A 12,124-nucleotide genomic window follows, 5' to 3' on the forward strand; every position below is an offset into this window, starting at 1 on the left:
AGGAATGCAATGGGGGATGGGAAGCCCATGTGCACAGAGACCAATGAGGCCCAGTTCAAAAGAGGGTCTGGGGACTTCCCCCGACAGTCCAGTGGTTAAGACTGCACTTCCACTGCAAGGGGTGTAGGTCTGATCCCTGGCCAGGGAATTAAGACCCCACATGCCACACAGTTCAGCAAAAAGAAAAGAGGATTTAGAAAAAAGAGAGGATTTGGGAAGAACCGGGAGGAAAATTTAAAAGGCAGGATGGGAGCAGAATCAAAAAATGCTTTCTGTGCAGAGAGTGGGGAACCACTGGAGCGGCCACTGAGGAGCACTTCAGAGCAGCCAGGCAAACTTGTCCACAGAGAAATCCCCTGCAGAATCTCGGACAGAAGGGAGATTTATGTAACACCTTAGAGACAAATGTATGTTAGTGGTGCTGGAGGAAGGGAAAAGAAAGAAGAATCAAGAATTTAAAAACCTGAAAACTGATAGCTTAGAGGGTCACTGCCAGCAGGGGGGATGGAGTGGGACATGAACACACCTTACAGTGTATGGAATTTTAACATGAAAGACTGACTTCATAAATTTGTTGCTTTTGGCCTCTTGTTAGTTTTTAGGAAAAATAATAGAAGGTAAGCATTATATAATGGTTACCTTGTAATTCATAAGCAAAGAACATGAACTGGTTCCTATTCAAAATGGTTCCTAATTACAAATTCTTAATGATCAAAGGCAGCCTTATAGCAAGGCAAGACATTAAGTGCATCTTATGCCCTATTTACTGGCCATTCCTACATATTCCTGCTCCTGCATTTATAAAGCAGTTTCCAGAATGAAACCCTGCCTGCAAGGTAAGGCACATTATGACATGGGCCTGACATGAAAGGTTTGATATCAACAGTGACTTTCTTTGAACTCTTTAGAGGATTTTCCCTCACTCAAACAGAGACTTAAGACATTATTTTAAGAAAATAAGATCTGAAAAGTATTAGCCATGTCTTTCACTCTGGATGCTTGCTCCTCCAGCATGTAAATAAATGGCCACCACTCACTGGCTGGATTATTTTTCTTGAGCTCCTGACAACTTTATAATAAACTGTCTTTTAAATTCATTAAGTGGAAAAGGCAAAATAAGAGACTCCAGCACGTATAAACGGTTCTATCACTGCAGGGGCTCTGGTACTTCTGCAGGCTCTATGTCCCTCGGATCAGTTTGGGGAAGGCGGGGGTAGTTCCTTACCTTCTTCGGCGATGACCGTTAGTGTAACAGTGACACCAGCGTCCTTGATCAGCTGAACAATGCTGTCATGCGACAACTCAACAATGCACTGCCCATTCACTGCAGAGATGTGATCGCCAACTTTCAGCTTCCCACAGCGATCAGCTGGGCTTCCTTCTATGACTCGGCCAATTTTATGAGGAATAACTATGAAGGAAAAAAGTTCCCAGGTTTTTCAATTATTTAACATATCTCTTAGTATTGGATTTATCATCAGCATCATCAGCATCAAAAATTCAACCTAATAACAAAGAAAATCCTTCAAAGATATATCAGAAAAACCACAAGTGATCATCCTATCCAAATGCAACTATATTCATATTATCATCCATTCTTTGTCAACATGCAGATACTCTTTACACAGCTGCGATCATGGCATATAAACCTCTTTGCTTTTCTCCACTTACCAGAAACCTTTTCCAATTTTTATATTGTCATCCTAACAATCCCATTTAAAGGCTACTGACCTCAGTGATATTTGTGAAAATATCTCATGTTTCTTGTTTGTCATTGGCTGTTTAGGTTGCAACATGCTTTTGGGTATTTTAGAAACTGCTACCATGAGATCATCTTTGGTTCAGCTGAAGGGGCATTTACTCCCACAAGAAATCTTGTAAATAAATGCAGTTCAAAATCAAGTTCAGGACTCTCTGGTCAGAAATCCAGTTACAGTGAAAAGACTGATCATTAAAATGAATCATACTTACTTCTAAAACAAAATTTATTCCTCTTATTTGTGCCTCTAGATTTTTTTTTAAATTAGAAAAGCTGAGTGGAATTAGAACATTAAGTGTTTAACATTAAGATTATTTGGCTTATGGTTAAAATCCTACCCTGAAAGCACAAAGCTGCTCTAAGACATTTGGAAAGACACTCTGTGCGGTTCTATTATCTCTATAGTTTAATGCTGAAGGCTTTCCGAGAGTAACTATTAAGACTCTTCACTGTTATCATGCCTTAAAATGACTTCTCAGATATTCAGGAAATCTTGTGAAAATATCTTTCACCATTTAATAAGGGGCATTCATATTAAGAAACAAGTGTTCCTTCTATGCTCTCTAGAATTTTTTTGCCTACATTTATCTGGCACTTGGGCTCCTGCTGAATGTGGATTATCATCAATAAGGATAATTTACTATTTTTAAATGGCACTGTGATTATGTTTAATTTCTATAGTAAAATGGGCTCCTTACTAGTATTTTTGAATTATATCTAGGTGTATGTTAGGGCCATTTTAATAGAATTTCATTTGGACTAGAAGTTATTCTTGGCCATGATTTATGCCCCATGGACGGTAAATGCCATTCCTTGGCTCTTCTAGGATTATGCAGTGAGAGATTAGGAGATTTTATCTTAAAAAAGAGGAAGTCAATGTGGAAGCAAGTGCTCCTTAGCTCTGAATTATATCAAGCACTCACACCATTTTCCTCACTGTTGTGCTCAGTCGCTCAGTCATGTCTGACTCTTTGCGACCCCATGGACTGTAGCCCTCCAGGCTCTTCTTGTCCGTGGAAGTTTTCAGGCCAGGACACCGGAGTGGACTGCCATTTTCCTCCTTCAGGGTATCTTCCCGACCCAGGGATCGAAACTGCCTCTCTTGCGTCTCCTGCATTGGCAGGCAGATTCTTTACCACTAGCACCACGGACTTGGGTTGATCCCTGGGTTGGGAAGATCCCCTGGAGGAGGGCATGGCAACCCACTCTAGTAGTCTTGCCTGGAGAATCCAATGGACAGAGGAGCCTGGAGGGCTACAGTCCGTGAGGTCTCAAAGAGTCGGACACGACTAAGTGACTAAGCACAGCACAAGTAGCATGGGCTGTGTCCTGTGCCAGGCGACGTGAGCTGACGCCCAGCTAGGACAACAGGCAGCACATCAGAAATACATGGAGGATCACACAGGGGCCCGCAGGTGACCTTCTAAATTAATATCTCAGGAACTCTCCTTCTTAGAAGAGATTTTATTTGTAAACAATGTTCATTCCAGATCCCCTAAGAAGAAAATCATTCAACTCCCTGGCACACTGAAAGGGGTTTGTTCCGACTTGGGAAAGCATCAAACAAGAAAAACCTCTGATGCCTCAGTTGTTCCTTTCTCATCACGTGAGTAATGTGGTCAAAAGGAAATTGGCAAATCTTGGTACAGAACTTCCTGAAGGGTTAGTCATAGAGGTGAGGAGAGATAAAAGTAGTCAGATTGTTATTGTCTTGGCATTTATAGCAGCACCACCAAAACAGTTAAAGATAAACAGACCAGTAGAAAGATAACTTCTGAACATTCTTTGAATAGATTGGGAAGTTTTCAACGTAACTGCTTGGAGTCTGTTGCCTACCAGTGCAGGAGACATACGAGATGCGGGTTCAATCTCTGGGTCAGGAAGATCCCCTGGAGAAGGAAATGGCAACCCCCTCCAGTAATCCTGCCTGGAGAATCCCATGGACAGAGAAGTCTGCTGGGCTACAGTCCATAGGGTTGTAAAGAGTCAGACACGACTGAAGCAACTTAGTATGCACACATGCTTAGAGTACACATGGCTAAGGAAAAATCTGAAGTCCTGCCTTACTGTTGGTATACAAAGTCTATAGGTATTTGCATGAAGTCAATTTCTCCATCTTCATTCATCTTTGGCCTAAATCTGTCTCACAGGCTGGCTTGTCCAGATGCTGAGATGACTTTGGTGCTCTTAAAATATTATTTTTCAGGAAAAGAAAGGACAATAGCTGAATATGTCCCCTTCTAAAAGAAATCCTTTGCAACCAGAACTGAAAAGTATGAAAAGTGGAATGCTAAAACCTCTGAAGTGCTGGCCATGCAAAAGCCAGTCAGGTCCTTTCCATTTTTAACAGAGGTGTTTGCTGAGTACTCCACTCATGCAGCCCTACACAAACTGGTCCAGGACAACAAGGATGCTGGGCCTGGATCCCTGACCTTCAAAGAAGTCAATGGTACAGAATTTTATAACTGGTATTAGAGATGCTAGTGGGAACTCTTCCTGTGACAAATGTCAGCAGAAAATATATTTCAGCAGCAGAAAAAAAACCAACCAACAACCTACACTGTACAGAATACCAACCTGTACCAAGGCAAGATCCATAAAGAAGGATCTATTCTGACAGACAGGTTTCTGGCCTTCTCACCTGTGCTAACTCCTTTTTTAAAACCAATCTTTCACTGTTACGCAGTGAACTGCATACTGCAACCGCTTGGTCTCTGTGAGGGAAAGCTCCTCATGTAATCTCATCCCAGGATCCTTCTAGCTATGAGATAAATGGAGTTCCAAGAAGAAATGTTTGCAGGGCTGAGAATTTTGTGAGATTATTAACTAGCACGTCAGCGAAATTACGAATTCTGGTTTTGCATCATGACTGAAAATCTCAAGTACTTTATATAAAATTCATTTGACAACCTAAGCCTAATTTACCATTCAGGCTGATAATTAATGAGCTGCAAACACTCATTTCCTGCCACGCATTAGCTGTTACCTCAATCTTACATTTTAATTGGGTTTTCTTTCCCATCTCATTACTCAAATATTGATAAACTTTTTAACGTTTCTTTAGAGGGAAAAAAAAGGTCAATATGCAGTGACAGCTGCAACGACAACGGCAGAAACCACAGCACGTGGCAGCAGCCAACATCTACTGCGGGTCCAGGCAGAGGGCTTCACATGCATTATCTCCTTTAATCCTCGCAAACATACGAGACAGGAAGTGTCAACACCCTCATTTCACAGGGGAAGCTGGAGCGCTCGGAGGGTAAGTAATGTGCCCAAGATCAGACCGCTATTAAAAGACATCAGCGGGTCTAGAAGCCATGTCTGTCTGATTACAAAGCCCAGCACTTAATGACGCTATGTTACACAGAGACCCAGCACCTATGGTATGTAACACCATCAAGATCCTAAAAAGAAATTCAAACAAAGAAGCATAAAAAGATTTTAATTTAAAATATAAATAAATTAATAAATATAATTACACAAATAAGATGATACATTTAAAACAGATAATGTATTACAGTATAACATACATTTCAAATATAAAAATAGGTTAAACTATTTAAGTAATATATTTTGCGGAATTCCTCTGTATCTCCTAGTTTTATGGTGAACACGAGACTCTCCTAATTTTTGTAGTGCTAGAGGAGAAATATGCTCAATATGGAAAGTGGTTAGCATCTATCACGCTGAGTAATAATCTTTCACTATTTTTGTTAATCTGAATGCCCAGGGATTATTGCATGGTATTCGAATCAGAATATGATTATCAAAAATGGTCATTTGTTTTTCTAGATACCGATTTCCAATGACATAACATAAAATCCACCTAACAGCTGCTTTCTCTCATTTTTCTGACACAGGCCACATAATCATCCTCACAGCATCAGTAACAGTTCCAGTTCCAAGCATTACCATAGCAACGGCTTTTGGAAAATGGAAACTAGTATCAGTGAGCAGTGACCTGAGACCATAGTAATAATTCATCCATGTCATAGAATCTTCTTCCTTCACACACGTGCATTGATTTTAGCAAGATTTTTGCAAATGGTTTGGCTCACAACACTTTCCTGAAAGTGTTTTCATTTTTCACTAAGGTTTTAGTGACCATTTAGTCTAAAAGGATCTCGCTACTCAAGATAAAGTCAAATTCCCTGGCAAAGCCAAGAGTGCATTTTCGTGTGGTCAAAGATTTTTATCTCTTGACTTGGAAAAATAAAGCTACCAGACAAGCATGACACATAAATATTAGTTTGCTGGTTCTCATCTTATATTCATTTGTATTTTATATTTAAAGATGATTATTACTTAGAAACATAAAGATATAGCAAATATTTAATTTGCTGATTCATAACAGCCCTAGACATAGAAGATGTGATTCCTCCTTTGTTGAAGAAATTAATATACATATTAAATTAATATACATATTCATCCTTCTCAGATGACATTCTACTAAACTGGGTTCAGGATATTTCAAGGTCTTGACAGAACTTTTACCTTTTGACGAAGCATGTAAGGTAGGAGTGCCTCTTATCTTTTAAGGTCAATTTATAGCTGCAATAAGGCAATTATGATTAAATAACACAAAAGGACTATTTAAGACACATCTGGGTCAAGGTTTTTCTATTTTGCTTCTTAACTGCTTCTGGCATTTCATTTATTTCTGTATATATGATTTCTCCTAATCTGGGGAAAAAAAACCCCTATGCCCCATAATTGAAAAAAAACTCAGCATCGTCCTTTCACTGCATCAATCAGGTTGCATCCCTAATAATACTAACACAACATAAGGTGGGTGCAAACTGCGACACTAAGATTTATTTTATAGACTCTGAGATAGATAAATAAACCCTAAGCCTGGAAGACTGATTCAAATTACCTAATTCTGAAAATAAATAAAATATTCAGCATTTTTTAAAAAATGGCAATTTATACATGATTCCTAGCTACTTTCACAAACCCCAGTGGGTGACTCAGAAAACTGAAATTAGAGGGAGGGACACCAGGACACAGGGGCCCTTACCTCCTGGAGGTGGCTTGCTCTTGGAAGTGAGAATGACAAATCCAAATCCTTCATTTTCTTTTCGTTGCAGGACAACATCATAGGGCTCCTGCGGAGCAGGCCTGGCCAGGACCTCTGCTCGGTTCAAGCGGGGAGATCCATTCTGCGTCGAAGGGAAGGCTCGGGAGCTGTCATCCTCAGGTTGTTTCTCTGTAATACACAAGAGCAATTTTGATATTTCTGGAACATCGTAACTTGATAACTAAAGTGTTTTGTGCTAAGCTCTTCACAAGAACACTGAGTTTCTAACATAAACAAAAGCAGTGCCTCTGTCCAAGTGCTCTGGACACCATCTGAGTGCAGAGGTAGCAGCAGCCCATCCAGTGGACTTCTTGAATGCTCATTAAGTACATAGCTGGAAAACGACAAGATGTTATCTCACTCTAAGGGAAGTTTTTCAAAGCTTCTGTGAAATTTGATGATAAAAAAAATTCTTCTTGAAATTATTTTAATTCCAACAAGGTTTTGAACCTGGACAAGCAATTTTTTTAAAAGTTAATAATGAATAACAACATAGTAAACTTCTTCTTAAAATCACCTTTAAATATAATTTAGTGGGACTTCCCTGGCAGTCCTCCAGTATTCTTGCCCGGAAAATTCCCTGGAGAGAGGAGCCTGGCTGGCTACAGTCCATGGGGTCACAAAGAGCTGGACACAACTGAGCAGCAACCCCCCCCCCAACACACACACACACACACACACACACACACACACTCTGAATCCTCGCGGTCCAGTGGTTAAGACTCCACACTTCCAGTGCAGGGGACCTGGGTTCACTCCCTGGTCACGCGACTAGATCCTACATGCCACAGCTAAGATTCAGTGCAGCTAAATAAACAAACATTTAATAGAAATACATAATTTAGCGCAGCGACTGACACTCATGATGTCTGGGAGGTCACTGCATCAGGACAGAGATCCCTCCCATTACAGCTTGAGAACAGTTTGCCGCCTACACAGATTCATCTTTTACAACGTGTTTTACAACTGCAGTTTTCTGATGGGTAACACGAGATGAGTTAACCATTAGCAGTTCTCAGGCATATAACAAGCTGTCCACATGAATGGCAAACTCTCCTAGCCACAGGTCAGGTCACATGGAATTCCTAGCAAATGGGCAGTTAACCTACACCCTTTTCTTCTATTTAAGAATAACATCAGAATTTGAGAAAGAATGACAAAAGTTAGTCATAACTGATTTTTAAAAAAAGGGCAAATTTTGTGCCATAATTTGATACAAAACATCATGAACAACCACCACAACATGCTGTTATTGATGAACAGGCATTTATAAGGTCTCTCTGTATCAAAATCCATGGGACTCTGAGGATGTGTTTTTAAACCTCAACAAAAGTGTCAACAACTTCCAATAATTACCAACAAAAAAAAGGCTCTTTTTGATATAATGCATGGTTAGAATGAATTAGCTAAAATGTCTCCAGTAATATCAAACTACTATGAAACATCTTTATGATGCTTTTCAGGAGGGAGCTAATCTCTATTTGTGCAGCATCCCATTGTTTACGTAGTTATGTTCTGACACCAAACCAAATGGAAGCAACACAGCATTAGAATCCGCATGCATCTCAGATGCCTGATATTTATGAAGGGAGGTGGGCTTTTACTTTGGGATGCTACAATCAAAAACACAGGGCCTCATTTTTAAGAGTGATGTAAATATTCATCAAGTCACACATTTTTTGAATGCCCACTCTGTGCCATGTGGTCATTCTTCTAGGTACTGGGTACACAGCATAGAATTAAATGGATGAAAACTCCATCCTTCATGAAGCTTACATTCTTGTGGTGCTACAGGGTTGTCTTTAAAACATTTTTAAGTGACAAGAATTCACTTTAAAAAATTTCTACATAATATTCACAGAGCTACTAACCTAAAAATACAGGATATTATCATCTCTTAATGTAATGGTTTAGACCTCAGGCTTTGTAATTAAATCATCTGTTTCAATCCTGGCCCTACTACCTACCAGCTATGTGTTTCTCAGCCTTTCTGCGAGTAACTAGAATAATAACAGTGTTTACCATCATAGTGCTGTAAAGAGTAAGTAAAAGAATCCATGTCTGAGACTCAATAAATGTCATACTAAAACTTCTGAAGTAGAAACATTTTGTCCTCTGAATATTTAGAATTTCATCAGGATCCAAAATTGTTTGATATTCAGTTAATAGGATCTCTTAGTATGACTAAACAACTTTGTATTTGTTCTTCAGAAAACAGATTTAACCTGATATTCTGACTACAATATCACACTGGCAAAATTCATTGATATACTAATATAATCTTAATGTAGAGACCCAAAATTTTTTTTTTTTTGATAGTAGTAGCAGTATTTATGAATCCTTTCAACCTATATGGCCTTCCACATGCAAGGATCACACCAAATAAGTTATCTCATACACTATTTTTGTTGTCATTGTTTTAGATAAGAAGTGGATTTAGTCAAAGAAACATTTCACGGACACAGTGTGGGCCGTTGCAGAGGGCTAGCGCAGCCTCTCATACCCTATTAAACATAATAAAATAATCTGAAAAAAAAAGTGGACTAAATTTCATTTTTCTTTTTTAACTTATCAGAGCAAGAACAGGTTCACGTACCACCGTAGAAGATCTTTCTTCTGACAGTTAGTAACACGTGGCCATTTCGAGCAGCGGTTGTCATTAGGTCTAGGACTTGTTTGTGTGATTTCCCTTTAACAGGAATTCCATCAATGCACATCAGCTCATCAGCTGCACGGAGCCGACCATCTTTCTCAGCTGCGCCCAGAGGAATGATGGCTCCAATGTATATCTGATAAGATATAAAGTGTGGGTTGCTCTATACAGTCTACTGAGACTAAGATTCTTAACTACTAAGTCAAGGACTTTCTGACTCAAAACTATGCATACCAACAAATTTTTGCAGTTCAACCTGAAAACAGTCATAGAAATTGACCTGTCTCCAAAATGGCACTTCACATAACCACACCTTGTAATCTCTTCTGGATTCTTTGGGTTGGGCACAAGGAAGACAGGAAATACAAAGTAATTCACTAACTTAGAAAGTACCATATCACTTCTATCACTACAACAGAACAAAAATATTAAACTCAGAAAATGCAATTCTGTGGAGTAGCTACTAAAAGTAAAGTCCACTGAATGTCATGGTGAAAGTTTTTTTTTTTGTATACTGTTCATTGCAACTCCCATTACATAAGGCTATCAGTTCAAGTTTAGTATATACAAAAGAGGAACACTACTTGTTCCTAAATTCTAAAGCAGTATATATTTTAAGGGAACAGAGTGACCTAAGATTCACTTGCAACTAGGTGAACAGATCTTGCTCATTTTCTATGCTGCAATTAGAATCCTATAATTGGTAATCCTAAGTATTTTGACTAGTTCCAGAGCTGTTATAACCTGACATTTAACAGAAGATAAAGTGTAAACATTTCCTCTAAGATCAGGAGCAAGACAAAAACGCCCACTCTCAATACTTTTATTCAACATATTTTTGGAAGTCCTAGCTATAGCAATCAGATGAGAAAAAGAAATAAAAGGAAGACACTTTGGTAAGAAAGAAGTAAAACTCACTGTTTGCAGATGATGTGACTATATGTGGAAAATCCTAAAGACATCACCAGAAAATTCCCAGAGTTCATCAATGATTTTGCTAAAGTTGTAGGATACCAAAAAATCTACAGAAATCTGTTGTATTTCTATACATTAAATTAAGGAAATAATCCTATTTACCACTGCATCAAAAAGAACAAAATACCTAGAAACAAACCTACTTAACAAGGTAAAAGACCTGTACTTGGAAAACTATAAGTCACTAATGAAAGAAATTAAAGATTACACAATCAGCTGGAAAGATATATCATGTTATTGGGCTGGAAGAATTAACATTGGTAAAATGAACATGTTACCCAAGGCAATCTACAGATTCAATGCAATCCCTATCAAAATGTCAAGGGATTTTTCACAGAACTAGAACAAAAAAAATGTAAAATTTGTATGGAAACAGAAAAAAACACAAATAGCCAAAACAACCTTGAGAAAGAAGAAGAGAGCTGGAGGAATCACTTTCCTTGACTTCAGACTATAACACATAGCTACGGCAATCAAAACAATACGGTACTGGTACAAAAAGGAATATATAAATCAATGCACCAGAATAGAGAGCACAGAAATAAACCCACACATTTATGGTCAATTAATCTACAGCACAGGAGATAAGAACATACAATGGAGAAAAGACAGCCTCCCATATGTGCGTGGATTAATCTCTGGGCTTTCTATTTTGTTCCATTGATCTATATTTCTGTCTTTGTGCCAGTACCATACTGTCTTGATAACTGTGGCTTTGTAGTAGAGCCTGAAGTCAGGTAGGTTGATTCCTCCAGTTCCATTCTTCTTTCTCAAGATCGCTTTGGCTATTCGAGGTTTTTTGTATTTCCATACAAATTGTGAAATTATTTGTTCTAGCTCTGTGAAGAATACTGTTGGTAGCTTGATAGGGATTGCATTGAATCTATAGATTGCTTTGGGTAGTATACTCATTTTCACTATATTGATTCTTCCAATCCATGAACATGGTATATTTCTCCATCTGTTAGTGTCCTCTTTGATTTCTTTCACCAGTGTTTTATAGTTTTCTATATATAGGTCTTTAGCTTCTTTAGGTAGATATATTCCTAAGTATTTTATTCTTTCCGTTGCAATGGTGAATGGAATTGTTTCCTTAATTTCTCTTTCTGTTTTCTCATTATTAGTGTATAGGAATGCAAGTGATTTCTGTGCGTTGATTTTATATCCTGCAACTTTACTATAGTCATTGATTAGTTCTAGTAATTTTCTGGTGGAGTCTTTAGGGTTTTCTATGTAGAGGATCATGTCATCTGCAAGTAAGCCAGAAAGAAAAACACCAATACAGTATACTAACGCATATATATGGAATTTAGAAAGATGGTAACAATAACCCTGTGTACGAGACAGCAAAAGAGACACTGATGTATAGAACAGTCTTATGGACTCTGGGAGAGGGAGGGGGTGGGAAGATTTGGGAGAATGGCATTGAAACATGTAAAATATCATGTATGAAACGAGTTGCCAGTCCAGGTTCGATGCACGATACTGGATGCTTGGGGCTGGTGCACTGGGATGACCCAGAGGGAAGGAATGCGGAGGGAGGAGGGAGGAGGGTTCAGGATGGGGAACACATGTATACCTGTGGTGGATTCATTTTGATATTTGGCAAAACTAATAGAATTATGTAAAGTTTAAAAAATAAAATAAAATTAAAAAA

General features: G+C 38.6%; 1 protein-coding gene across 5 annotated transcripts in view; it reads right to left on the reverse strand.

Moving 5' to 3' along the window:
• Positions 1 to 12,124, reverse strand: part of MAGI3 (membrane associated guanylate kinase, WW and PDZ domain containing 3) — a 262,326-nt gene that overhangs the window by 22,351 nt on the left and 227,851 nt on the right. For all 5 annotated transcript variants that reach the window (XM_025289418.2, XM_025289417.2, XM_044944528.2 and 2 more), the window contains exons 14-16: positions 9,436 to 9,628; positions 6,780 to 6,968; positions 1,226 to 1,411 (exon numbers count right to left, since the gene is read on the reverse strand). In XM_025289418.2, coding sequence (XP_025145203.2) covers positions 1,226 to 1,411; positions 6,780 to 6,968; positions 9,436 to 9,628 — 568 coding nt within the window. The remainder of the gene's footprint in view (positions 1 to 1,225; positions 1,412 to 6,779; positions 6,969 to 9,435; positions 9,629 to 12,124) is intronic.

The sequence above is a fragment of the Bubalus bubalis genome, chromosome 6 (assembly GCF_019923935.1).
Source record: "Bubalus bubalis isolate 160015118507 breed Murrah chromosome 6, NDDB_SH_1, whole genome shotgun sequence".
NCBI lineage: Eukaryota > Metazoa > Chordata > Mammalia > Artiodactyla > Bovidae > Bubalus > Bubalus bubalis.